General features: G+C 45.8%; 2 protein-coding genes across 3 annotated transcripts in view; one reads left to right on the top strand and one right to left on the bottom strand.

The window, feature by feature from the left end:
• The window catches only part of HEATR4 (HEAT repeat containing 4), a gene marked incomplete at its 3' end in the record, with an annotated part of 75,035 nt that overhangs the window by 7,574 nt on the left and 39,627 nt on the right, over positions 1 to 27,834 (bottom strand). For both annotated transcript variants that reach the window (XM_079914658.1, XM_079914659.1), the window contains exons 2-16: positions 26,546 to 27,495; positions 25,412 to 25,602; positions 24,247 to 24,387; positions 22,526 to 22,729; positions 21,036 to 21,179; positions 17,016 to 17,195; positions 15,980 to 16,140; positions 15,245 to 15,349; positions 13,058 to 13,176; positions 12,163 to 12,343; positions 11,528 to 11,597; positions 10,472 to 10,661; positions 9,712 to 9,790; positions 8,209 to 8,368; positions 6,736 to 6,794 (exon numbers count right to left, since the gene is read on the bottom strand). In XM_079914658.1, coding sequence (XP_079770784.1) covers positions 6,736 to 6,794; positions 8,209 to 8,368; positions 9,712 to 9,790; positions 10,472 to 10,661; positions 11,528 to 11,597; positions 12,163 to 12,343; positions 13,058 to 13,176; positions 15,245 to 15,349; positions 15,980 to 16,140; positions 17,016 to 17,195; positions 21,036 to 21,179; positions 22,526 to 22,729; positions 24,247 to 24,387; positions 25,412 to 25,602; positions 26,546 to 27,426 — 2,865 coding nt within the window. In that variant the 5' untranslated portion in view covers positions 27,427 to 27,495. The remainder of the gene's footprint in view (positions 1 to 6,735; positions 6,795 to 8,208; positions 8,369 to 9,711; positions 9,791 to 10,471; positions 10,662 to 11,527; positions 11,598 to 12,162; positions 12,344 to 13,057; positions 13,177 to 15,244; positions 15,350 to 15,979; positions 16,141 to 17,015; positions 17,196 to 21,035; positions 21,180 to 22,525; positions 22,730 to 24,246; positions 24,388 to 25,411; positions 25,603 to 26,545; positions 27,496 to 27,834) is intronic.
• On the top strand, positions 4,517 to 7,537 carry RIOX1 (ribosomal oxygenase 1). Its single transcript, XM_079914660.1, has 2 exons — positions 4,517 to 7,019; positions 7,493 to 7,537. The coding sequence occupies exon 1, from the start codon at positions 4,644 to 4,646 to the stop codon at positions 6,615 to 6,617; it is 1,974 nt and encodes a 657-aa protein (XP_079770786.1). The 5' UTR covers positions 4,517 to 4,643; the 3' UTR covers positions 6,618 to 7,019; positions 7,493 to 7,537.

Below are 27,834 nucleotides of genomic sequence, written 5' to 3'. Positions count from 1 at the left end.
CAGGCTCTGGACGCACAGGCTCAGCGGCCATGGCTCATGGGCCCAGCCGCTCTGCGGCATGTGGGATCTTCCCGGACTGGGGCACGAACCCGTGTCCCCTGCATCGGCAGGCGGACTCTCAAGCACTGCGCCACCAGGGAAGCCCCATTTTTTTTTTTTAATCACAAACATTTATTACTTTCCCCAAAGCAGTTTGAAAAACATTTGGGAGGCAATGTAGAAGGCCCACTAGGTAGAATTAAAAGGCTTCTTTCTTTCCTTTTTTTTTTGAAATATAGTTGATTTAAAACGTTGTGCTAGTTTCTGGCGTACAGCAAAGTGATTCTGATATATACATATTCTTTTTCAGATTCTTTTCCATTATAGGTTATCACAGGTATTGAATATAATTCCCTGTGCTAAACAGTAGCACTTTGGTGTTTATCTATTTTATATACAGTAATGTGTATATTAATCTTTTTTTTTTTTTTTTGCAGTATGCAGGCCTCTCACCGTTGTAGCCTCTCCCGTTGCGGAGCACAGGCTCCAGACGCCCAGGCTCAGCGGCCATGGCTCACGGGCCCAGCCGCTCCACGGCATGTGGGATCCTCCCAGACCGGGGCATGAACCCACGTCCCCCGCACCGGCAGGCAGACCCCCAACCACTATGCCACCAGGGAAGCCCCTGTATATTAATCTTAATCTTAATCTCAAGATCCTAATTTATCCCTCTTCTCCCCTTTCCCCTTTGGTAACCATGTTTGTTTTCTATGTCTGTGAGTCTATTTCTGTTTTGTAAATAAGTTCCTTTGTATCATTTTTTTTAGATTCCACATAAAAGTGATATATGATCTTTGTCTGACTTACTTCACTTAGTATGATAATCTCTAGGTCCATCCATGTTGCTCCAAATGGCATAATTTCATTCTTTTTTATGGTATATATATATATATATATATACACCACATATTCTTTATCCATTCGTTTTTGGACACTTAGGTTGCTTCCATGTCTTGGCTATTGTAAATAGTGCTGCTATGAACATTGGGGTGAATGTGTCTTTTCGAAATAGAGTTTTTGTCTTTTCTGGATATATGCCCAGGAGTGGGATTCCTGGATCATATGGTAGCTCTATTTTTAGTTTTTTAAGGACCCTCCATACTGTTCTCCATAGTGGCTGCACCAACTTATAGTCCCTCCTACAGTGTAGGAGGGTTCCCTTTTCTCCACACCCTCTCCAGCATTTATTATTCGTAGACTTTTTGATGATGGCCATTCTGACTGGTGTGAGGTGATACCTCATTGCAGTTTTGATTTGCATTTCTCTAATAATTAGAGATGTTGAACACCTGTTCATGTGCCTTTTGGCCATCTGTATGTCTTCTTTGGAGAAATATCTATTTAGGTATTCTGCCCATTTTTTTTTAAAGATTTATTTATTTTTATTTATTTATTTTGGCTGCGCTGGGTCTTAGCTGCAGCACACGGGATCTTCGTTGCAGCATGTAGGATCTTTTAGTTGCAGCATGTGGACTTCTTAGTTGTGGCATGCATGTGGGATCTAGTTCCCCGACCAGCGATCGAACCCAGGCCCCCTGCATTGGAGTGCTGAGTCTTACCCACTGGATGACTAAGGAAGTCCCTCTGCCCATTTTTTGATTGGGTTTTTTGTTTTTCTAATATTTAGCTGTATGAGCTGTTTGTATATTTTGGAAATTAAGCCCTTGTTGGTCACATTACAAATATTTTCTCTCATTACGTAGGTTGTCTTTTTGTTTTGTTTATGGTCTCCTTTGCTGTGCAAAAGCTTGTACGTTTGATGAGGTCAAAAGGCTTCTTTCTTGAACTGAAGTTTCTCTCCTATTCTTGATCAAGTCTCTTGTTCTGAGTTCCAGAGAATATGGCAGGGGAAACCAGCAACATTGTTTCTCATCAAGGCCCAGTATAAACCCACATGTTGAGCTGCCTGTAGAGTTTGCAATTTCTTTTTTTTTTTTCTCTTAATCATTATTAGAGTATAGTTGCTTTACAGTGTTGTGTTAGTTTTTACTGCACAGCAAAGTGAATCACCTATATGTATACATATATCCCCTCTTTTTTGGATTTCCTTCCACTTTAGGTCACCACAGAGCATTGAGTAGAGTTCCCTGTGCTATACAGTAGGTTCTCATTAGTTACCTAATTTATACATAGTATCAATAGTGTATATATGTCAATCCCAATCTCCCAGTTCATCCCAACCCCCCCCATTGCCCCCTTGGTATCCATAGGTTTGTTCTCTATGCCTGTGTCTCTATTTCTGCTTTGTAAACAAGATCGTCTATACCAATTTTTTCAGATTCCACATATATGTGTTAATATACGATATTTGAGTGTTCCCTGGGAAGGCAAAATTGCCCCCACTTGAGGACCACTGTAATAGACCATGTGAGAAATTAAAAGTGTAGATGTGACACCTGGGTAGGGGTAAAATCGAAATGCTTTCTCAAGGGTTTGGATAGGAATGTGAGGAAGAAGATTGAGAGATCAAACAGAAACACAGAAAAGGCCCTAGAGGCCATGTAGTCTAACCTGCTCATAATTGCTTGCAAGGTTGTAAACTCTTTGGGAGGAAGTTTGGTAAAACCTATAATAATCACAAAAATTATCTTGCCCTATAATAATCACAAAAATTAAATTGACCCAGCAATTCCATTCCTGGTAATCTATCATAAATGTTTCAAATGAAGACAAGTAATCTTTATGTATAAAGCAACAATAGTTACATGGGGACAGTGACCATGTTCTCAACAATTGCACCCTCATGCCTACCACAGTGCCTGTTAATGAGAGGCCCAGATTTAAGAAGTCGATTTAAGGTTCAGAGGAGGTGAGTTTGAAGATTCTGGAGAGAGAAGTTGTAGCTAATAAAACAAAATCCCAGAGTGGGTGTGAAGGGCAGTTATCAAGAATACAGAATGGCCCCGGGGGCTTACCTGGTGGCGCAGTGGTTGAGAGTCCGCCTGCTGTTGCAGGGGACACGGGTTCGTGCCCCTGTCCAGGAGGATCCCACATTCCGCGGAGTGGCTGGGCCCGTGAGCCATGGCCGCTGAGCCTGCGCGTCCGGAGCCTGTGCTCCGCAACGGAAGGGGCCACAACAGTGAGAGGCCCTCTTACCGCAAAAAAAAAAAAAAAAAAAAAAAAAGAATGGCCCCGATTCCCCTGAGGAGGCGCAGGTCGGCCCCCTCCCCACCCCTGCCGCCCGAGTGAACTGGATTGACGAGGGACCAAAGTTCCCCTGGACCAAGACGCTGCGCGCAGCTCTTCCTAAACAGCATGGGCAGCTTGGAGAGAACACGTGGGACTCAGAGTTGGTCTCCCGCAGCAGCTCGGGGACACAGGAAATTTTTTGGATGGACGCTCAACAGCCACCAAAAACAGTGAGGATATCGCTCACCTCTGCATCTCCGGTGTCTAGAAGAGCGCCTGGCATATGGTCACCTCTCAAGACCTTCTGAAGTAGGATAACACTAGACGTGGACTCTAATCGTAGGCAGCCTGTATATATAGTGACGCTCCTCTGAGTCACTTTGACTGGAGAAACTTGGGTCACTTGGTTAAGCACAAGCCAATCATTGTGGCCAGGCCTTCCACAGTGTGGGAGCATTCACTGTGTTCTGCAGCACTTCTGGAGACCAAGTGAAGTCCCAGCACAGGATGAGGCAGTTCTTCAAAGGAAATTCAGTGTCTTTCGTCGCGGGGGCGGGGGTGGATGGCCGGGATGCATGCTGGGCAGGTAGAGTGAGCATATGTTCACTGAATATGGAATTATTAAGTCAGAAAATATTCCTTTCCAGTTTAATTAAGAAGTAGCCTTGGAGATGAACTTCAAGTTTGAGCTGGATTAAACTAGCAAAGATGAAGGGAAGAAAAAGGAAAGTGTGCATTTCCTTGCAGGTTGATCGTGTCCTCTGAAACGTGTCCCATGAAGGCAGGTGATAGTCTGTTTCGTTGTCTTGTCTATGATTGTTACTCCGATGCCATCGCAATGTCTGTCACTTACTAGTCAGTAAACATTTGTTAAATTAAAAAAATAAAATAAAAAAAGAATAAAAGTAGAAAAGTCTGTAGCTTCATTTTCAGAGAGAGAGCAATGACTGAAAATTTGTAATGGAGAGGGGAGGAAGGGAAGTTAGGCGGAGGAATTTAGGGCTTCAATCAGTCTGTAAAGAGACCCAGGTGGATCGAAATTTGAACCTAGAACTTTGCCTGAGGGCATTCCTTGAAACCAAGAATTGTCCGCTTTCTCATGCAAAGCTGCTGGGGAACGTGTTTTTCAGAAACGGGGACCTCCCGAGGAACACTGCAATTTGCAGACACTAGAAGGAAAAAGTTCAGTAGCTAACTTTCTTTCTCCTGGAGTCCTTGGCAACTTGATTTGTAAACTGCCCCCTAAATATGGAATTCGTGTTAATTTGGCAGGGACTCCGCCGCTCTAGCGGGAAGCCATGCATTGAATTAACAGTTTCTAAAGGGGCCAGCCGGAGGCGCTGGCGGAAGAATGGTGGGCGGGGACAACCCAGAGGCGGCTGGAGGCCCACCCCTTTCCCAGAGTACACTGCGAAAGCCGACTGCCTGAGCCGGTTTCTCGCCATCTCCCGCTGGGCTCGGGAGAGGGTAGGACCATGGACGGGCTCCGGGCTAGCGCTGGGCTGCCGAGGCGCGGGCGGTTGAGGCGCCGGCGCCAGCCACAGCCACATAGCGGGTCGGTCCTGGCCCTGCCCCTGAGGCCCAGGAAGATCCGAAGGCAGCTGAGGAGAAGTGTCGCCTCCCGGATGGCCGCGCTGAGGGCCCAGGCGCTGCCGAGCGAGGACTCGGAGGACTCGAGGGTGGAGTCGATGGTCGACGATCGCAGGGACCCGCTGGCTGGAGGGGCGGCGGCCCTCTCGGATGTGACCCGGCGGGAGCCGTACGGCCACCTCGGGCCCGCGGAGCTGTTAGAGGCCTCGCCCGCGTCCCGATCCCTGCAGACTCCCCGCGCCCTGGTGGAGGCGCAGACCCCATCGGCGCGCTTGGTGGAGGCGCAGACCCCGCCGGCGCGCCTGGTGGAGGCATCCGCCCTGCCGGCACGCCTGGTGCAGGCCTCGGGCCCCCCGCCGCGCTTGGTGGAGACCTCGGCCGTGCTGTGCTCTGCCCAGCACTTGGCGGCCGCCCCGCCGTCCGTGGCTCCAGCGACGCTGTCGGGGCCGCAGGGGGAAAGCGCGGGTGGGGAGCTGCCCTGGGACTCCCCGCTGCAGCGCGTCTTGGCTGAGCTGAACCGCATCCCCAGCAGCCGGCGGCGGGCGGCGCGCCTCTTCGAGTGGCTCATCGCGCCCATGCCGCCCGACCATTTCTACCGGCGCCTATGGGAGCGCGAGGCTGTGCTGGTGCGGCGGCAGGACCACACCTACTACCAGGGTCTTTTCTCTACCGCCGATCTGGACTCAATGCTGCGCGACGAGGAGGTGCAGTTTGGGCAGCACCTGGACGCCGCGCGCTACATCAGTGGGCGGCGCGAGACCCTGAACCCACCCGGCCGCGCCCTGCCCGCCGCCGCGTGGTCCCTGTACAGGGCCGGCTGCTCCCTGCGCCTCCTCTGTCCGCAGGCTTTCTCCACCACCGTGTGGCAGTTTTTGGCTGTGCTCCAGGAGCAGTTTGGAAGCATGGCAGGCTCCAACGTTTACCTCACGCCCCCCAACTCGCAGGGCTTTGCCCCCCACTACGACGATATCGAGGCTTTTGTGCTGCAGCTGGAAGGTAGGAAACTCTGGCGGGTCTACCGACCGCGGGTTCCGACCGAGGAACTAGCCCTGACATCCAGCCCCAACTTCAGTCAGGACGACCTAGGAGAGCCGGTGCTGCAGACGGTGCTGGAACCTGGAGATTTGCTCTATTTTCCCAGAGGCTTCATTCACCAAGCCGAATGCCAGGATGGAGTGCACTCTCTGCACCTGACCTTGTCCACATACCAGCGCAATACCTGGGGCGACTTCCTGGAGGCCGTACTGCCTCTGGCAGTGCAGGCTGCAATGGAGGAAAATGTGGAGTTTCGTAGGGGACTGCCCCGAGACTTTATGGATTACATGGGGGCCCAGCATTCGGAGTCTAAGGATCCGCGAAGAACTGCTTTCATGGAGAAAGTGCGGGTCTTGGTTGCCCGCTTGGGACACTTTGCCCCTGTCGATGCTGTGGCTGACCAGAGAGCCAAAGACTTCATCCACGATTCTCTGCCCCCAGTGTTGACTGAGAGGGAGAGGGCACTAAGCGTTTATGGGCTCCCAATTCGGTGGGAGGCTGGGGAACCCGTAAACGTGGGGGCCCAATTGACAACAGAAACAGAAGTGCACATGCTTCAGGATGGTATAGCTCGGCTGGTGGGTGAGGGAGGCCATTTGTTTCTCTATTATACAGTGGAAAACTCCCGAGTTTATCATCTGGAAGAGCCCAAGTGCTTGGAGATATACCCCCAGCAAGCTGATGCCATGGAACTCCTGCTCCGCTCCTACCCAGAGTTTGTGAGGGTAGCGGACTTGCCGTGCGACAGTGTGGAGGACCAGCTTTCCCTGGCGACCATGTTATATGACAAGGGGCTGCTGCTCACCAAGATGCCTCTAACCTGAACTAGTTACTCCTTGATTGCCAGAAACAAGACAGTAGTGATTCTCTCCTACCACCACCACTTTTTTTGGGAGGAAAATTCGTTCTTACCTTAATAACCATGACTGTGCTTACATTTACCTTTATGACTGCTTCAATGTCACACAACTCAGACGGTCTTCTAGGAAACACCACCTCATCTAGGCACAAAAGTAAAAGCAGAAGTTGGAGGTGGAAGAAGGAGCTTGTTCTGAAGTAACCCTGATTCCTGATCGTTTGAGAGTACCAACTTCATCATCACCCTCAGGCTTCCGTGTACTGTGTGGCATTTGCTGTGTTACTCTGCTTGAGACATTAGAAGTTTTTATTTGGAATTTGCATCCTTCGTTTGAGTTCTCTTTCATCAGTTTGGGGGGAGGGTTGGGGTCAGTATCCTGTTTGTTACTGTGAGTCTGTGTGAAAGTTAGAAAAGTTATTAAAATGCCAGAGAATGTTTTCCTTTTTCTAGGGCTAGATTCTTATGTGGCATGGTCTGAAGAAACGTGGGAGGAGGGAGGTCGATAGGGAAAATCAACAGCTGAGGTGAAAGGTAACTTGGGACGGCTGTAGGATTGGGGCCAATTCTGCAACTTTGGGGGTAATTGATTCATTTTAATCATGTTACTCGAACCCCAAACAGCACAATCCTATTAGAAAAGTTTTGAGTATATTATGTTTTTAGAAGTGTATTAGGGTTTTGCTCAGTGCTTGCTTGCATCAGTGGCTGGCACTGCTCCCAAAGAGACAGAATGTCACCTAGTTGTGCTGTCATAGGCCTCAGTCAGCCAACTTGTAGCAAGCTGGCCATGAGGGAAGGCTGGTGTTCAAGTTACTTTCCACTCTCATTTTTTTCTGGCAGTTGGAAGAAACTTCCCCAAATCTGGCAAGTGAATATTCTCATGGTTGGTGGAAAAGAGCCTGGTGTACCAGAGAGAGCACTGGACTTGGAAGCAGAAGACCTGGGTTTGGGGTGGTGGCTGGTGGGCAGCTGGCTGAATGACCTGAGGCTGCTGCTGCGCCTGGGCACACTGATTTTGTAAGTATGTTTTGGTACAGCTTGATGTCTACACCTCATCATTTAGGTTGTATCTGGAACTTTTAAGATCCTTTCACCGTAACTGATAGGTTGAGTTATGTAAAGCTGAGAACTTTATGAAATCGTTTTTTTTTTAAAGTTGGCAAAAGCGTAGATGTACGTATAATCTCACTTTCCAGAGGTAATATTACTATTCAAGGTTAAGCTTCAAGGATTTTTCTGAGTGCTTAACCAGACGTACACACGGCAGTTTTTTGTTTTGTTTTTCTAAGGCGTCCGTTTTTTGACCTAACTTTCAAATTGGTTCAGATAGAATTACATCATTCTTTTTTTAAGGGGCAGATAGCAAATCAGAGCCTGGGGGAGGGGGACAAGGAAACGATAACAGAAGGACTGAGAGGATGGTGGCCAAGAAGAAAAGAAAGTGTCCTTTCCTGGCTCTCATCCTACAGGGCTCACAACTAAGTCCCCAAACATCCAGTCATGAAAAAGGCTTGTTAAAGGAGTCAAGGCATAGGACTCACCCCTAGAAAACTTACCCTGAAAAGTTTCTTGGAGAAAAGTATGGAATTTCAGTGGTTTTTGCCCTTGTTTGGGTTGCATGTAAACACGTTTTGCTTCCTCCTTCACTTTTCCTATGACTGTCTCAATCTTGAATATTTTCTGTATCAACAGTTCCTTTTGGCTTAGTGTTTGAATCTGAATCAGAACAAATGTTGAAAAAAACAACTATACTAGGCTGTAAATCATCAAAAAGCGTTAATAAAGTAGCATTGCATCATGCTTATTAGTATTAGGTGGTATGTAAATGCCTGAGAACATTGTTCTCTGGTGATATTGGTTGGACATTTTTCACATCTGTTATTGAAAAATTTACTTTAGCTTTTTGGACATGATGAAAGGAATCTGCTAAGAAATGCTTGCTTGACGTGAAATTGGTTTTGTGAATCATATGAAGAATCTTTTGCCTTTCTTTTTTTTTTTTTTTTTTTTTTTTTGCGGTACGCGGGCCTCTCACCACCGTGGCCCCTCCCGCTGCAGAGCAACAGGCTCCGGACGTGCAGGCTCAGCGGCCATGGCGCACGGGCGCAGCCGCTCCGCGGCATGTGGGACCCCCCCCAGACCGGGGCACGAACCCGTGTCCCCTGCATCGGCAGGCGGACCCCCAACTACTGCGCCACCAGGGAAGCCCTCTTTTGCCTTTTTAAAGTCCTTTTCCCTCGATTTTTCATCTCCTCTAACAGCTTTGAAAAATTAGAACCACCTGTTCAGCTAGAGTTCCTTTGGTGAAAGAGCCCAGATTAGAAATTAAGGAAAGTTTAGAAGGAAAAAGAAAATCTAGGGACCTCCCTGGTGGCGCAGTGGTTAAGAATCCACCTGCCAATGCAGGGGACATGGGTTTGAGACCTGGTCCGGGAAGATCCCACATGCCACGGAGCAACTAAGCCCGTGCGCCACAACTACTGAGCCTGTGCTCTAGAGCCGGCGAGCCACAACTACGGAAGCCCGTGTGCCTAGAGCCCATGCTCCTCAACAAGAGAAGCCACCGCAGTGAGAAGCCCGTGCGCCGCAACGAAGAGTAGCCCCCACTTGCAGCAACTACAGAAAGCCTTGCGCAGCAACGAAGAACTAACACAGCCCCAAAAAATTAATTAATTTAAAAAAAAAATCTAGGGGGCCTATTCCAGTCCCTCATTCCTTCTTTATGCCTATCTGCAAAAAAGAAAGAACTTGAGTTTAGAGGATGGTGGGGGAAAAAAGGGAAGGAAAGGAAACAATATTTCAGAAACAGCTGATTTTGAGGGCTACTTGACAGGCCTAAGGGGATTTTTGCTTTGTTTTACTTTTTACTAGTAGGATTTTATAATCCTATCTTGCACAGATGTATTTTGTATCTTCAAGTGAGATATTGTATCTGGGGCTGTAGAAAGTATTTCTGTGTTGGGGAAGAGGGTACGTACATGCTTAGGGGGAAAAAGGGGTCTGAGGAACCCTTGAGAGCCCTGAATTTTTTCTTGAAAACATAGCTTGTACTTATCTACCCTGTTCTTGATCTTCTGAAGCATTTCTTGGTTTCCTTCATTTTCTAAGTTGAGTATCTTCATTGCATGGTGAATTTCTCTGAAAGGTAAGAAGGACTTCTTAGGCTGTTCTTCCTATCCTTAAAGCATGGAGGTGGAAAATACAGGACTTGGAATCAGACAAGAATCCTAAGTTCCAATCCTAACTGCAGTTTTGCTGAGCTTTATTTGCAAAAATTGTATGATGCTTAGCTTGTAGGGGTGTTCTGTAGTTTTTGAGATGATATACTTGAAGGTACTAGTAGATATTATTTATTGAACACCTTTATGACAGGTACTAACATGTTATCTCATTACTCATCACCACAGACCCATAAGGCAGAGTGCCGTCTGCGTTTGATACATGAAAAAATGGGCTCAGAGAATTTAAGTAACTTACCCAGACTCACAGAGCTAGCACATGTCTGAGCTGGGGTTCAAATCCTGGTCTTTTTGACGCTAAAGCCTATCGTCACTAAGTAGGCACTTGATAAATGTTAGTTGAATAAAAAAACCCACCTGGGATGATGAACAAGTATGTAAACTACATGAGCTTGACTTTTAATCTAATTCAGGCCAGTTTTTCTGTTACCCACTTGCTCAGTAGATGAATGGCCCAGGTGAGCCTGTGCTTTTTACAGCCATTAAGCAGCCTGGAAAGGCAGGCACATACTCTGTTAACAAGGTTGGGAGAGTTGGCAGTAAAAGAGGTCACGGCAGGAACCAGAGGGTTAGTGCTTACTTTAGAACAGCATCATGGTTCTCTAGGAGCAGCATGTCTAGGAAGGTGTCCCTGACTCGGTCTCCTTGAAGTTTGAGGGCTAGGATGCTACGGCAAGCCTCTAGTCGTACACCTGGTGATTCTTCATAGTGTATAGCCCAGAGCAGGGAGTCTATCAGTTGGGGATTCACGTGGCCAATTTGTCCCAAAGCTGCAGAGATTAGAGGGCAGCGTGTTCCACTGTCACTTAAGATTGAGCTTGCTATATCCTAGCATCCAGAAATGGCCTTATTAATAAATAATAATAATAAGGTATAGGCAACCACTTGCAATTATTTAATTTGCAATTAAATATTGCAAATACTAAACTAAGTATTTTGTCTTTACCTTCCCTTTTAGATGACAATTACCATTAGAATTTTAGGAATGGGTTAGAATAGGACATTATCCCCAGAGAATTCCCAGAAAGGGGGGGGGGTATTCCACGCCATCCTTGTCCATTAGGATGTGAGAATATACTAATTTACCTATTTATCTAGGAATGAGATATGGGATAGATAACTCAGAAGACCAACCTAGTCAAGGCAGGGTAATGGGGAAAGAAGGCACAATTACTTCACAGCTTAACCCAGGGCAGATTCTTAAAGGGACCTGCCAGACTGTCAGAGAGAAACAATGCCAAAAATCCCTAAAAAGAAACTCTAGGAAATTTGAGGGCAGGATTTTAGGTTTGTAGCAGTCTTGAATCTGGTCTGACTTTTACAGAGTCCTATGGTTGAAACCTCCAGAGAAAGCAAGTATATCCAACAGTGGATACCTACTTGGAACTCATACCTAACTCTGTTGGCAGGGATTGTCCTTTCAGCCCTTTGCCTTAAAGCGTTTGACATAGACCTAGACGCCTTAACTAAAAATTAAAAAGAACAAGAAAATAATCTTTAATTTCTCAGGCAAGGAACTTCTGAGAAGCTGTGATTATCCCCTCCCTTACGCTCTACTCTCTTCCTAAAGAGGTTCTGGGGATCATCTATACTAAAATACGGGAAGGTTGAGGAGCTGGGGCCACTCCTGTAATACCTCGAATGGCAAAGGCCTTGATTTTCCAGCAGGGATCTCTCTGTGTGAGATTCAGAAGGCATTCAAGGACCTGGGATGGATAAAAGGCAGTGCTGAGTGGAGAGAATCAGAGCAAGAATGAACCAGAGACAGGGACCCCTCTTGTCTAAATGTGCTTTAACTGGAAAAGTGGCCCTCTATCAAATCTAGTGAAAAAATGAGCTGGAGCCAGAAGTACTGGCTTAGGCGCAGAGTGCTCTTATCTCCTGTCTGTAGATTGATTTTCCCAGCTCACAGATCTATGGCCATATAGGCTTCTTTTGAATACCTCCATCAGGTTTTCCACTAATAACTAGGGATTATAACTCGATTCACTGGAGTCGATCCCTAAGCCTATCAGCACCCATGTAATGAGAAGCTAGTTAACTGAGGTGAGAACAGGATTCAGGGGTGTGCTCTAAAGTGAAGTCTAGGCTGGCTTGGAGCTAAGTGTGGTCCAAACTGTTGGTGTGGCCTATATATCTCCTCACCTTCCTGGTTCTGATCTCTCATTCTGTGTCCCCACAGAATGGTGAGTATGCTATGTACGAATGAAGCACAGGGTAATGCCCTCTTGGGTTGATCAGGTAAGATGGGTACATGCCTCCTTGACTCACCATATTATCGTGGATCTGCAGGGCACCAGCAGCCAAACAAGCTGCCTGCCGAACTGCCGTGAAGTCATCAGAGAAGCAGTTCAGAAAGCTTGGGAGAAGCTTGGCGGTCATGAGCTTGAGCCCACGAATCAGGGAGAGGGCTTCCACACGCTCCTGGGAGTTTCCTTGGCCCAGCTTGACTCTGTAAGGCACAGGTGCTTTTATTTTCCCTCCTTAAACTTTTGGTCCCTCTCCCTACGCCCACCCCCAGTGCCCTCAGGATAAAATCCAACTTCTGTAGGCTCTCCATTATCCATTCCCACCCTTTCCTACTTAGCCTTATGCACATTAATTTAAGTTTCACCAGGTAGAGAGACCTCAACTGTTTTATTTACTTGAATCCCTATTACCTAGAGTATGCTAGGCGCTAAACTATGTTGAATGACTGAATAAAGGAAACTTTAAACATGGATCTCTTGCTACAGTCAAGTTCTCTTCCCCACTGCCCTCACATGTGCCATGTTCATTTCTGTATTTGGCTCCCAGTGTGGAAGGTCTTACCTTCTCTCTGCCTACGTAGTCTTACCCATCCTTCATGAAACTTGACTTTGCTAGGCATTTGTGTATCTTGCCTGTATAATCAGAATCATGGCATACATCTGAACTCTCAAACATCTAAAACAGTGCCTAACACCTAGTGGGCATTCAGTTAATGATTCTTCCCTTAGCTACATTGTTAGTGTCTGTAGGGGCTGTTAATGTTTTATTTTATTAAAAACAAAAAAATTCTGCAATGGGATCTATACAGTGCTGAGCAGACAGAGCAGCTTAACAAATGCTGGCTGGCTGGAGCCCAGGCTCCCTGGACACTTTTAAGAATAAAAAAGCTTCTTTCTCCATGTTGACAAGGTCTTACCTGATTGTGTCATGCACCTCTTTCCCAAGGCTCATTTGCCCCAGAGCTTGGGCAGCTGCTTGTCTCACTTTCTTATTCCAGTCACCCAACATCAGCTGGATCAACTTATGTTTCACATCCTACACAGAGGTGTAATAATTAGCTACCATTTATTACCAAGTCAATTTTGTACTTGGCACTGTGCTAATAAGTATTTCTACCTGTCGCGTAATCCTCCCAAACAATCCCATAAGGCAGATATTACCATTTATAGGTGACAGAATGGAGGCTTAGATTTCTTGCCCAAGGTTAACCTGCTGAGCGCTGGAGCCAGGACTCAGACCCAGGCCTGTTTTTGAAGCTTATGCTTTATTTATTCATAAATTTATTTTATTTATTTATTTGTTTATTTATGGCTGTGCTGGGTCTTCGTAGCTGCATGCGGGCTTCAGTAGTTGTGGCTCATGGGCTCTAGAGTGCAGGCTCAGTAGTTGTGGTGCACAGGCTTAGTTGCTCCGCAGCATGTGCGATATTCCCAGACCAGGAACTCGAACCCATGTCCCCTGCATTGGCAGGTGGATTCTTACCCACTGCGCCACCAGGGAAGCCCGAAGCTCACGCTTTAAACTACTGTATTATATCTGTATTTGAGACTCTTAAAATTTGAAAGTGATACATCAGTAGGGTGACCAACTCATTCCAATTTGCCTGGGACTTTTCCTGGGTTTAGTACTGAAAGTCCTATGTACTGGACAAGCTAGGACAGTTGGCCACCCTATGTGTTAGTACATCTCTCAAAGGGAAAGGGACGAAGATTACTAGTTGGTGATTATGTAATGTGCCCAAAGCTATTCTCCCTGCCTGAAACATCTCGCTTTTCCACCCCTATCTGATACCTGATGTTTTCCTGTTCTTTTAGGATTGAACTCAAAAAGCATCTCCTCAGTGAACTCTCCTCTGCCTTCTGTAAGCAATAGGAAATCCCCATAATACTTTACAGCTACTTCTGTTATCTTTGCATCCCCAGTGGTAGCATGCTGCCCAGCATGTAGGATGTGGTCAGAAACTGCTTGCTTACTGAATGAGTGAAAGGACTGATGGACATATTGCTTAACCCCAGCAGTCTGATGTGAAGTTCTCATCTTTACCCCGTCCCCTGCTTGCTCTGCATGGCTTTTTACTTTCAGTTGGCCATCCTGAGTAACAAGTGCTGAGGAGGTGAATGTGCAAATTAATCAGATGTTGTTAAAATGGTGTTGTTAAATTCAGGTTCTGATTGAATTGACCAGAGGTGAGATTTTTCACTTCCAGCAAACTCCCGGGTGATACCTATGCTGCTGGTCCAAGACTTTAGCAGCAGGGTACTACTATGGCAGTCGAGGCAGAATTAACCCAGACTAGAATTATACTGATTACACTGAATTGGCCAGGTTTTGTGCTTCCCACATCAAAATGTGAGGGTCAAGATGGAGGGTGCTCTCTTCTCGTGGGAATGGCAGTGTTCTGGGCCATTTTGGAGTTACTTAGTGTTATAAGGAAAAGATAGTGGCACATAGGAAGAAGGGAAAAATCCCATTTGGACAGCTGAAGTTGATTTTAAAATAATGGCAAGAAGGAGGTCAGGTGAAAGCCTAAATGATGGTCAGGGTTTCCCGTGCCTGGAAGTCTTTTTTTCAGTTCTGTCCCAAGTCTTGCTCAGCTGACCCACACTCCTTCCTTCACAGAACTTTAACTGACAGGTTCAGCCCACACTAATCTCTCTCTGAAAAGTTTTGAGTACATTACATTTATCACTTGTTCTTGAATCATTTGTGTATGTTAGTCTTGTTACTCTAACTCTAATGTCAGGTTTTTGAAAGTAGGGACAGTATTGACTGATACTTATAAAAGTACCTTGATGTGGAGGCAATGTCAAATTACTATAAAAGTTTCTAAACTTTTCACTTTTTTTTTTCTTGCTTACTTCATTGTAGGTAGGTTACAAACAGTTTGTGGACTGCCACCAGGCTGAGAAGCAGTGTCTTAAGTAATAGAACGATATGCTGGCATTTGAAGAGAATTCTGGGTTAGGAGTAAGAGGTAGCAGTATGGGAACAGAGATCTGTGTGGCAAGAATGGGATACTAGATAGCAGCAAAAAGTGGAAGAGCTCCCTAGCTCAGTTTTGCTTAGACTTTCTGTCCTGGAAACACAGGAAGAGAAGGCTTACCACATTGACATTTCCACCAATCTGGGAGAGAGCTCGGCAGGCTACAATCCGGTCTTCCCATTGATGGCTATTCAGCTCCACGGCAAGCATGGTATGTATCAGGGTCTGAGGAAATGGAAGACGTGTATGGATATCCAAGATCACTTTTAGAGATGATGGGGCCTTGAAGAAGTTATATCCTAACCTGGCATCCAGCATAGTTAATGTCACAAACACATGAGATGCCCGTTGCTAGCAAAGGAGAGTGGGTTTACAATGGGGCACTCTTCCATCCAAGCCAACTGATTTCTGGGGAACAATATACAGATTTAGTAATCTGAACAGAAAATTCCTAGGACCTTCTCTTCTTAATTTAACTATCTTTCCCCCTAAAATGATTTGTATATGCCTCAATCTGTGAGTTTCACATTTCTACTGGAAGTAAACAGAATTGTAGGTCTGTGTAGTTTTCAGTGGTAAACTTCTAGCAGAAGCAAATTCTGCATATCACAACTTTCCTTGCCTACACAGTTAGAAGCCATCTGCAGCCTACTTTTCTCACCTTTCTCAGCTAGCTGTTGTCACTCTTCCTTGTATACACGCCGGTTCACCCACACTTAGTCCGGTTTTACCTGTGCTTGAGATGATCCCTATCCAACCACCTGCATTTTCAGTTCCTTACATGCACCGACCTCAAAGACCCAATTGTTCCCCCCAAACTCGGTTTCTTTCTCTGACCCCGTAATGGACACATACTGTCTTTGCACTTAGATGGCTCAAGAGCATACAAGACTGTTGCTCAGTGTCCTCATTCTTCTTGTTAAACAGCTGATGGAGGATCCTCGTAATCACGGGGTAAGTGGCAGCACCTTCCAGAGCCAGGCACTGAGCTGCAGCCCAGCTGTCCACGCTATTACCTGCCACAGTGGGGTGAAAAAGGAGTCCAGAATGGCGATCTCTTCTCCCCATAGAGAGAGCAGCCTTTGGGTTGGTACACAAGGCTGCTACCTGCCTGATATCTCACTTCCCTCTGCCCCCTGTCTCAAAATTCAATCCCTTATTTAAATCATATTTAAATGGATTGTATCAAGGTTCTAAATATAGACTGAAAATCTTAACCTGCAAAGTCAAATCCTAATATGTTTTTGTTAGGTAACAGCAGGAAGGCACTTCCGGCCTGGGTGAGAGATACAGTTGTCCCTCTCACTAGAGATTGGGAAGTCTGGAGTGGAGGCTTTCTTAAGACAGATGAATTAAATCGTTGAGTATCTCCGTGCCGAAGGCCAAACTGGTCAGCCAGTTGTCCTCCACCCCTGCCGCCACGCAAGGAGCAGGTACATCTTTCAGACAGAGCATTTGGGCACCTTGGGCCTATCATCTGACAGAACCTTTCTGCTTGTATTACTCCAGCAATGCTTGTGGACAATGCCTGTAAGTTCAAGATGCCTGGAAGCAAGATGTGTTCAAGTAGTGATTTAAAAAATTTTTAGAACGTATTCTTTAATATTACATTATCTTTTCAATTGAAAATCTGGTTTATGAAAGGGGACATGGTTTCTGTTCAAATGCACTTATGAAACGTTTAGCCCAGGTACCACTAGGTGGCAGTGTACCTATTTTGTAAAGTACCTGGGAAGAACAAATCTCTGAGTATCTAAATGGAAGCCCAGACCCAATACAGTAGACATCATAGAGCATGATGGTGGAGAGGAAAGGATTAGGAAAAGCTGATGGTGAGGTGTCCTCTCTTTACCCCATATTTCCAGGTCAAAAGTAACAAGGAGTTACTCACCCTTCAAAAGGGCAGTCTGCATGATTTCCCGGGCAAGAAGATTATCTGACTGCATGGCATATTGGCATACTGCTGCTGCCATCCGCACACTGGCGTTCTTGTCACAAAGAGCAGCCTTTAGGGGGGCCTGTAGAACCTCTGGCAAGTCCTGGATAGGTGGAGCTTTGACGGTTTCCTTGTCTGTAATCAAAAGAAAGCCAGTAAGAGGGTGCTAGCTAGCCCCTTTGCTTTCCTCTGAAACAGAACTTTTTCCTGTAGTCACATGGTGGCCAACCTCAGTCTCAGTTGCACATGCTTACTGCTTCTTAATATAATTAGAGTTTAGCTGAGCCCCTACAATGGGCAGGATTTTAAGGCTGACTTTTGTGCTGGGTATTCCTCTTCCGAATCCTTTATCATCTGGCCTCTAAAGAGCTATATTCAAGCCAAAGGAGAATGTTTCCAGCTAGGCTATGGTGACCATCACCATTAGTTTTAGTGATGAAAATCAACCTATTTAAATATTTTTGTATTTTTAATAATAATAGCAAATATATTTAGGTAGTGCTTTGCTGCTTATATGGTGTTTCATATTCATTATCTCATTCAGTCTTCTAACCCTCATTGAAGTAGGCAAGGCAGGTATGACTGCAGAGCTCACCTGAAATATGTGTATTGCAGGAGTCCTTTCAGGTTTAACTACACAGTCTCACAAGACTATCATAGGCCACGCATGGCACTAATCTTTGGAAGGAAATAGGATGGAAGCATAGTTTGCCAACAGGACAGCATCAGGCGTTCCTTTTGGCAAGAGTTCTTGAGGTGGTTTGTCTAGCATTCCATGGAGCCTTCTGGGGACAGTTCAGGAGCATGGAATCGATCCCCAGGTATGTGTCTTATGTTCCACCAGAGTTATTATCTCTTTTATAGAACAACTCCATAGATATAATTCCAAGGTCCTCAAAGGGCATGCTTTGACAAGTTACAGCATTCATGGGAGCCCAAAGGATGGTGCCTCCTTCAGGCGTGTATATTTCACTTACAGTTCTTCCCAGTCCAGATGTAATTTATCAGTCAGGGTTCATTTTTATCATAAGCAATGTTGCCTGCAAAGATAGTTCCTATCCTTATCAGGTTATCGGGACAACAGGTAGGCATTTAACTAAAGCTCATTTCTCAAGTAAGAGGGGAAAGTGTTTTGTTAACCTTTTGTCCACAACTAGTTTCATTTTATAGATAAGGAATTTGAAGTTCAGAGAGGTTAACTGCCCTCCCAAGATGTGGCAGAGCTACTTCTATAGCTAAGGTTTTAGAATTTCTGATCTGTCCTTTTTGCTACTACTGTGGGCCACTGTGCCATCTGTTAAGAATGGGCTAGGTGGAAATATGTGCATTTCAGGGGAACAGACAGAAGTCAATTATTTCAAGAAATAATGAGTAAGATAATTTTCTTTGGGAAGTTGTGGGGAGGAAACAAGACAAATCAAAATCTAGACACCCAGGAAAGGGATCACATGAAAGGGAAAGACAAAGGTATTCTCTAATGTATGTGGAAGATTTGGGGATAAGATAATATCTCTTGCCACCTATTGAAGGTTTTCTCTATGTGCCAGGCACTAACGTACATCATCCCATTTAATACCCAAGGAAATAAGCGTTTAAAATAAAGGATGTGTACATGTGGAAGCATATTAGCAGGGACATCAAACCAAGTCTGGGTGGTGGGGCAGGGAAGACTCCTCAGAGGAAGTGATACCTTAGCTGAAAATTGAAGGGCATGTATAGAAGTTAATCAGGTAAAGAGGGAGAGGTAGAGTTTCCCAGCAGAGGGAGCAGCAAATTTGAAAACCTGGAGTTAAAATGCCCATATCTGGAACTCAGAAGACAGGAAATAAGTGAAATGAAACTTTAAAAACCTGACAACTTTGTAGAGATAAAATTAGTTCCCACCTCTAAGAAGTTCCTTGTTTGGTAGAGATGGCAGAAAAGTAAACAGACAATTATGACAGAATGATAAATGTTAGGGCAGAATAATATCAGGATGCTACCAGACTTCCCTGGTGGCGCAGTGGTTAAGAATCTGCCTGCCAGTGCAGGAGACACAGGTTCAATCCCTTGTTCGGGAAGATCCCACATGCCATGGAGCAACTAAGCCCCTGTGCCACAACTACTGAGCCCACGTGCTGCAACTACTGAAGCCTGTGTGCTGCAACTACTGAAGCCCATGTGTCTAGAGCCCATGCTCCACAAGAGGAGCCACCGCAATGAGAAGCCTGCACACCGCAACAAAGAGTAGCCCCCGCTTGCTGCATCTAGAGAAAGACCTCACGCAGCAACGAAGACCCAGCGCAGCCAAAAATTAAAAATAAATAAAAAATTTAAAAAGATGCTACCATCAGCAGAGAAGGAAGAAGTATCAGCCCAGGCTTCTCACAAAAGGTGGTATCTGAGAGGGTACTTGGGGGTTAGTAAGTCAGTTGGTTTTATGTCCTTTCAGCAGCATTTTATAGTTTCTGTCATCTGGGTCCTGTGTCTTGTTAAGCCAGCTCCTTGGTAGATTACAGTTCTGGCTCTTGTAGATGGGAAATTTTCCTTTTAAACTGCTTATTGCTAGCAAAGAAAAAACTATTGACATTTCTTTTTCAAAAGATTACAGACCATTGGGGAAAATGGCCAAGTCCTTAATTCATTTTAAAAGGCTAGTAAAAACTAAAACTTGATAAAGATAGTATAAATAAACACAAAACTACCGATTTCACTTATAAATGTAGTAAAATATTCTAAAATATTAACAAATCAAACCCAGTGGAGTGAAAGAAAGATCCATTAGGATTTTTTCCAAGAGTTTAACAACAGAATTCATTATATCCACAAATTAAAGGAGAAGAAACTAGAAAATGGCTGGTAAAATTCAACACTCATTTTTGTAATAAATAGAAAAGCTCACATGTATGTTGGCATATGTTTGTAAAAGCATAGGGAAAATGGTGGAATGCCAAACTAAACATTGGTTACCCTGGGGAATGGCATGGGGGTGGGATTGGGACTGGGAAGTGAGTTGGGGGAAGGTAATCACCTCTTTTTTTAAAAATTTTTTTGTCTGCACTGGGTCTTTGCTGCGTGCGGGCTTTCTCTAGTTGTGGTGAGCGGGGGCTACTCTTTGTTGCAGTGCGCGGGCTTCTCACTGCGGTGGCTTCTCTTGTTGTGGAGCAGGGGCTCTAGGCACACGGGCTTCCGTAGTTGCGTGGGCTCGGTAATTGTGGCTTGTGGACTCTAGCGCGCAGGCTCAGTATTTTTGGTGCAGGGGCTTAGTTCCTCTGTGGCATGTGGGATCTTCCTGGACCACGGATCTAACCCGTGTCTCCTGCATTGGCAGGCAGATTCTTAACCACTGAGCCACCAGGGAAGTCCCACCTCTTTTTATACTCCTCTGTGTTGACTGATAATGACACTTTATATTGCTTTCATAATAAAAAAAATGTTTAGGAAGCAGAATCTGTAGAATTTATTGGTCGATCGGTTGTGGGAAGAGGAAAGATTTTATCCAGGATGACTCCCAGGGTCCTAGCTCAGAAACTGCATGGATTGTGGGGATGCCGATTGCGATGTGGAATGTGGGGAGGGGTCTGTGGAGAGGGTGATGAGTTCAGTATGGGACATGTTGAGTTTGAGATGTGCTGTCAAAAGAAGCGCTAAAGTGGAGTCGGGAGAAAAGTGTGTGCATTCACACACACATACACATACTTTTTGGGTATTATGAATGGGATCTCTCAAGGTAGAACAATGTGAACTTACTTGTAAGCTACTGATCATCAAAGGGTGATGAAATTCATGCAAAAAGCACTAGACTAGGAGTCAGGAATTTTAAATTCATCTCTATTGCTGATAAGAGATGGGTCTTGGTTTTTCAGGCCAGTCTCTGGGTCTTGGTTTCCATTTTGTGAAATGATCTCAGATAAGCTTCAGGGTCTCCGCCAGTTCAAAATTTCTATGGCTCTGCGAATTGCTTATATTCTCAAGCAGTCCAGTTCTGGCTCTCACCTGAGTCCCCCTGGCTGATGGCAGTACGGGGCCGTTCTAAAGCAGCTGTGGCACAAGTGATGATGGCTTGGATGCGGACGTCATCATGGATGTCCACCAAGCTCTGCAGCAGGCCCTCTATTGTCTTATGGTGCCACTCGATGACTACCATGAGGAGGAAAATTAGAAGAGAACCACCTGGTTAGGGCTAGATATTGTGCTGCAGGCAGGTGACAAGAAGTCCCCTTCCCCTAGGACAATTCAAGCAAAACAGTTCAGAAGAATAAAGGGCTCCAGAGATGGAGTCCTGTCCTGAGGGAAGTTATTTCTCTGATGATCCATGTACCCTCTTAGGTAGTTCCCAAACAAAACTCCTAATCCCATCCTATATTCTTTTTTTTTTTTTTGGCTTAAATAACTCTTTATTGTTATCACCTGGTAAATAGTTAGGTACAATAAAACATAGAGGTTAAGGAGACTTAGTCATCAGACATACCTGGTTTGGAATCGCAATTACTAGCTATGTGACCTTGGACAAATTACTTAACCTCACTGGGCTTGAGATTTCTCATTTGTAAGATGAGAATAATGCTGGAACCCATTGTATTGAGTTACGTTGAGTGTTAAATGAGTTAACTGGACAAAGTGTTTAGCAAAATGCCTGCAAGATAATAAGGGCTCACATGTTAATGGTTGTGGTTATCATTAGGTTTCCTTGACTTCTAGGGCTCTTCCATCTGGCTTTCAAGGGCTTCTTCCTTTTATTGCTAACTGCTCTCTTTATAGCTTTGGAGCTTTTATTTCAGTGCTCCCACCACCTGTAGGTGCTCCCCACTGGTAGCTTTTACTCAGAATCTCTTTTTCAACTCTTTTTTTGTTTACCTGAACCAGTTTATGTGATGAATCACCTCTCTTTTTCCTGCACTAACTAAACTAGTTTTTCATGTTCTGAAAGCCAGCAGCCCTTGAGTCCTCAAATCTTGCAGCTTTCAACACTCCTTGCTGGGCCCTTCCTCTGTCCCAGGCACTCAGCGTTCTATTCCCATATCACTGAAGGCAAAGTAAATATATGATAATCCCAAATTTACAAATGAATTTTGGAAAAGGGTTGTATATACCACGGCCAACTGAAGTTTCTTTTGATCACTGCATTTCCATTGCTTGGGCAGCACATTTCACCCTTTCTTTCACGCATCACTTATTGAGTGTAAAGTTTCAGAGGTCAGTAAGATAGGGTCTCGGCCTGTGAAGAGTTCTCAGCATAGTGAGTTTCCACAAATTACTGATGTAAAACCTGCCCGTGCAAAAAGTATCTAGATAAATGCAGCTGTCATTGTGTGAAAAGCTCTTTTCTAGTCTAACCTTGATGAGGCAACCAGATTTTTATGTCTCACAAGAGAGGGATGGATTTTCAAAGACTGAGAAACACTAGTCCAAGGTGAGAACCTCCTCCTTCACAAATAACATGCTGATATGTCAGGACCCCCGCCCGCCCCACCCCCTTCACTCACTTAGAGCCCAGGCCATCTTCCATTCCTGCAGCATCCTCCGCAGGACCACCAGTTCCCAAGTCACATTCTCCTTCAGTGACTCTGCCTGCTTCTTCAGTCTCCTGGTCTTCGTGGGCATGTCCTCCTCACCCACCTGCAGCAGCAGATCCTTGGCCGGTATGGGCAGAGCTGTCCAGCGCCTGGCTCCTTTCACAGGCCTGCAAGCTGTGCGGGGCAGCAGTATGAGGTATTCTGCCCACTGCCCTAAGCGTGTGTTCCCAGCCAGCATCACATTCCTATTCCTGGCTAGCACTAAGGCAAAACAAAACTGTCAAGAGCCAACTTTCCTGTGATTATGTAGGAAACTGAGTACAAGTCCCATAGGGAGTTATGACAAGTCCTGACTACAAACATGATAAAGCCATGATGATGGAGCAGAGAAATTTGGGGAAGAAAAGTTGAGATACATATAAGCCTTTTTATAAGTTTAATAAATCTTTAGGAATATAAATATGTTTATATGTAACAACGTTTGCTCATAAAATTCAATACTCGATATATTGCCATTTAAAGTAGAATGTAATTGGCCATTAATTCCTAATTTATTGTTTTCTTTTTAATGTTTTTAATTTGGGAGGAGGAATGGTGCTATAAGCTGCTAAGTGTTTACGAGTGCCTTGCTATAGGAATGATTAGTGTCTCAGTTTTAATGAGGCAGCTGAAGCCCTGGGAGGTGACTTGCTAAGACCCAACCCAAGGCTTTGCTACATGCTTTCTTCACTGCTTTATAATCGTAGCCCTCAACAAAGGAGGAGGCTGTGTGAGTTTGGTGGAAGCTGCCCACATCTGCCATCATTAGCACCTCCTCTGCTCTAGTGGCTATTGCCTCTAGAGCCAGGCAGCACTAGAGACAGGTTTGGGGCTGGTAGGAAAAAGAATGGTTCACTACTGCTGCTAGTTTCTGCACACCAGTGGGCCCATCTGAACGGTGACACTGCAAAAAAAAGAGTCATGGGGAATGGAGACGTAGTCTCTGGAGGATGGGCACTTTTTTTTTTTTGCGGTACGCGGGCCTCTCACTGTTGTGGCCTCTCCTGTTGCAGAGCACAGGCTCCGGACGCGCAGGCTCAGCGGCCATGGCTCACGGGCCCAGCCGCTCCGCAGCATGTGGGATCTTCCCGGACCGGGGCACGAACCCGTGTCCTCTGCATCGGCAGGCGGACTCTCAACCACTGTGCCACCAGGGAAGCCCGAGGATGGGCACTTTTTGTTTCATAAGTTTATTTCTTGGTTAACTCCTTTCCCTCTACCTTACCTAACTTACAGAATGAAGGATGATGTACTCATGAAACAGAAATTTGAAACACAGGTTGATTCTAGGGCCTGAAGCAGGTATGGGCCTGAGAATGGAGTGGGAGGGTAGAGCCAGCCCAAGGAAAAAGGGCAGAGTGCTAGATCAGGGGTTTGATGTACTTCATTTGGAAGCATTAAGGTGAGATCTGTCTTATTAGGAATTACTGGCCCTAAACCACTTGGTTACAACTAAGTTCCATCTCATTTCAGCTGTATGGGCCACAAAGGCTTTTCCTGTTACAATTAGTATTTTATAATTTTATGAGATGATTTTTAGTTAGTAGGAAGGGACTCACCTAGATGCTGGTGGTGTCCCAGCCTATGAAACAGGGACCTTAAAGAACTAACCCTACATCCACCTTTACCCCCATTATCAGCTTCATGCTTACATGATTCAGGAACTGGCTGGGAAGTCCACCTTTCTGGGGTTTCAGGGAAGACCTTAGATAGCTGCTTGCTGTATCGATTGAGGTTTTCCAGGAAAATTTGGTCTCTCTTTGCACCAATCTGGTGGATGATCTGGACTTTATCTGTGAACAGATAAATAATGAGTCCCTAGAACCCGCCTCCTTCCTCTCTTCCTGGGTTTTTGGTCACCAGGATCAACCGAGTTTCCTTTTGCCCTACTCTAAGCCTCTAGGACTCATGACTACCATGCTCTGGGGGCATCCCTTGAAGGTGACTGTTGCTTGGAAGTATGACCTGGTGGCCTCATAAAAGCCTGGAAGCCAAGTCAGAACCTAACTTACAGGCATTGTCCGCTATGAAAAGCTAGATACTAATGAAGGGTTACCTAATTCATCTCTTATCAGTCATAAATACCTTTGTCTGAATAATTTTGTTAAACATTTTAAGAAGACTTTCAGTTGAAAGCAGTTTCGGAACAAGATGAGGGTAGGGAAGAATAAACAGCTTGGAACGTGCAATCCTAGATTGTGTATCCTGGAAGCCCAGGCATCTAAAGGGTAGCAGGATGGAAGGGGAAGGTAGTAGACATTCATGGGTATTGGGCAAGAAGCACTATATTTCTTGTCTACTTAAAGTGCATTTTTGTTAATATTGTTTTACAAATAAGGTATGTAAGGCTTGGACAGCTTATATAATTTGCTGAAGGTTAGTAGGAAGGGGCTAAGCCAGGATTTAAGCTCAGATCTCCAGAGCCTGTGGTTGTTTTTTCCAACATAGCACCTCATTGGGGGAATTATCTCAGTGAGAGAAGGGAGAACAGAGAAGAGGTAGGTTGTTCCCAAAGCTGAATCTTGCTTACTTTGCAATCCTACCTCCACTACCTCTTTAGTAAACATAAAGGGATAGAGAGAGGGGAAAGAGGAAGAAGAGTTTCCTTCCTATCAGATACCTACCCCCTGTCCCCGGCCTCCACCCCACAAACCCAAAAAAAACCTCATGTGCTAGTAACCAGGAAGTGTCAACATGAACACTTGGTTCATCCAGGGCCTCTCATCCACACCCATGACTGTGTTATCCCCCAGCTACCTTCCACCTCCCTGCTCCATGTCCCCCTAGGCCCCCACTACAGGGCCCAAGCTCCATTACCAAAGTAAATCTCCTGTTCAAAGGTGTTGTCTGTGGAGTAAGCAAACTTTCCAGCTCGGGGATTCACCTGTCGGAAGTGGCTCTGCCTTGGGGGCTGGTAGATGCTCCCCTTTCCATCGATGTCCTCAGCAGTCTTACTGATGCCAGGTGTGATTTCAACTGTCTGCACTTGCGGCAAGTAATTGGGCAATCTTGGAATGAGTGACATGGGGAGAAAAGGGGGGACGGGTAGCTTTAAAACTGGTGCCCTTAGAGGGTGCATGGACTTGGGGAAGGGAACCCACCTCCTACATTACCTCACTTCACCTATTATGTGTGTGGTTGTTTAGTGGACAGACTGTAAGCTCTTTAAAGGATAGGTCCGTGTCGGTTTCATTTACATTGTATTCCCAGCACTTTGCAGAGTGCCTGGAAAGTGGTGGCAATGCAATTTATATTTGTCCAATAGATGAATAAATAAATGTTTCCACTTATCTTTAGTTCACTTTTAGGAATCAGGGATGTTATAGCTCCAGTCTTCCTTAGAGTTATAAATGAAAAGGAAGCAATGTGAGAAACGTGCAGTTATCCTCTTCTCTAAGCTTGTTTAGTTCTCCATCCTGCGCCAGTCAGTTTTCGAGTCAGTTGACACACTGGCTCCTTATTCAGACTGAGGCAGGACCAAACCTCATGAGGTCTCTGCCTTCCTCACTCCCACCATGGATTCGTTTCTAGGAGCACCTGGATAGTACCTGGAACAGCAGAATGGCTCAGTCTGCTGGGAAAGGCTGAGAACCCATTCCTTTAAAGGCAGTGGTTCTCAGCTGGGAGCAGCTTTGTCCCTCAAAGGGACATGCGTCAGTGTCTGGAGACATCTTTGGTTGTCACACCTGGAGAGTGCTACTGGCATGCAGTAGGCTGCTGCTAAACATCCTGCAGTGCACAGGACCAGCCCCACAACAAAGAATTATCCAACCTCAGGAGTGCCGAGGTTGCGAAACCTTACTTTGTGGAAATCTTAGCAGGTTGGTGGTGGAAAACACAAGAGGTTAATGTGACAGTGTGTTCTGAAATAAGGAGTGTGAGGCCACCCAGGAGTCCTTGAAGGGGACCCAGGGATTCTCAAAGGCGCGCCCGAGGCCCCAGCCAGTCTACCTATAATAGACAGGAAGCAGCAGCTCTGGCTTCTTTTCCTCCTGGGTGGGCAGAACGACACTTCGATCCTCAAATTCTGCTGTCTCTTCTTCCTCCAGCTGTTTCAAGAGCTCCAGGTCGCTGGAGGAAGTGAGCTCATCCCGGATGTGGCTCCAGTCGTACTGCTGGTGCAAGAAGCTCTGCCACTTACTGGGGGACACCCCAGGCCTCAGAGGACTCTTGTTCTGGATCCATCGGGCAGTGCGCTTGTTAAGCTTTTCCAGCACGACAGCCTGCCATGCTCTGGCCTCCTTCTCAGAAGGGGGAAGCCAGGTTTCCCTCTCCTCCAGGTAGACATCTGGAGAAAGTGACAGATCCAGCACGTCTAGCTCCCTGCTTGGATGAAGATGGAGAGGACCAGATGCTTCCTGGACTGCGCTTGCTGGCTTTGATTTCTTCAGCTTCTTAAGATTGGCAGAGCTTTCCGTCTTCATAGCCTGGGAGGTGACCCTTGTTGAGGGACCTGAAAAATCCAGGAACTTGAAGCTGACGGGCTTCTCAGCTCGGGGCTTCCTGACTTGGGGAGGCTGGATGATGCCGTCTGCATCGTAGAGATGGTCAAAGCTGTTTTGGCTGTAAGGAATGCTGGCCAGCCCTCGCTGCTGCACCACCTCCCGAGAAAAGGTGAGGTTTGCAGCTGCCTGTTTCAAATATTGGTTCTTGAGGTTTGCACAGTGCTGCGGGCTGGAGTGGAAGACTGGAGGCACACTGGAAACGGAGGCGCACTCCTCCTTGTTTCTTGGTTTTAAGTAGGAGAAAATCATGCCCCATCCCAGCCGTGGGGGGAGTGACTGACGGAAATGCTGGGAGAGAAAGGTCTTTCCCTTCTCGGTCTTAGTCATTGTTTCCCAGCAAATGCTTCCTTCCACACTGCCTGGTCCAGAGGAGGACCTGGAGGCATGACCAGGCACCTGTTAAGGGGATGGGAAGAACTGGTGAGAGCTCTAGGTCAGTAGAAATTGGTAGCCCATAGCAGTCAGTAAGAAAAGAACTTGGAGAACAGGTAGGGGAGGGGGGAAGCCATGGGAATTAGAAAGACAAAAGAAAGAAATGCTGCAACATTTGAAATGGTCCTTGTTCAGACCTTTGCTTCCAGTTCTCACGTTTGTCCCAAAGCTCAGACCCTCATCTCCTTATGAGGGATTACTGCTTTTCAGCAGTATCCCAGGTTTCCAGTTTTTCCCCAAAAGTTGCTTCCTCCCTGTTCAAAGAACTTACAGCGTAAAGTTCAGACAACTCAGCCTGGCATT

Source organism: Stenella coeruleoalba (genome assembly GCF_951394435.1).
Source record: "Stenella coeruleoalba genome assembly, chromosome: 2".
Lineage (NCBI taxonomy): Eukaryota > Metazoa > Chordata > Mammalia > Artiodactyla > Delphinidae > Stenella > Stenella coeruleoalba.
Note: the sequence above shows the minus strand (reverse complement) of the source record. Positions and strands in the feature narration are given on the sequence as shown.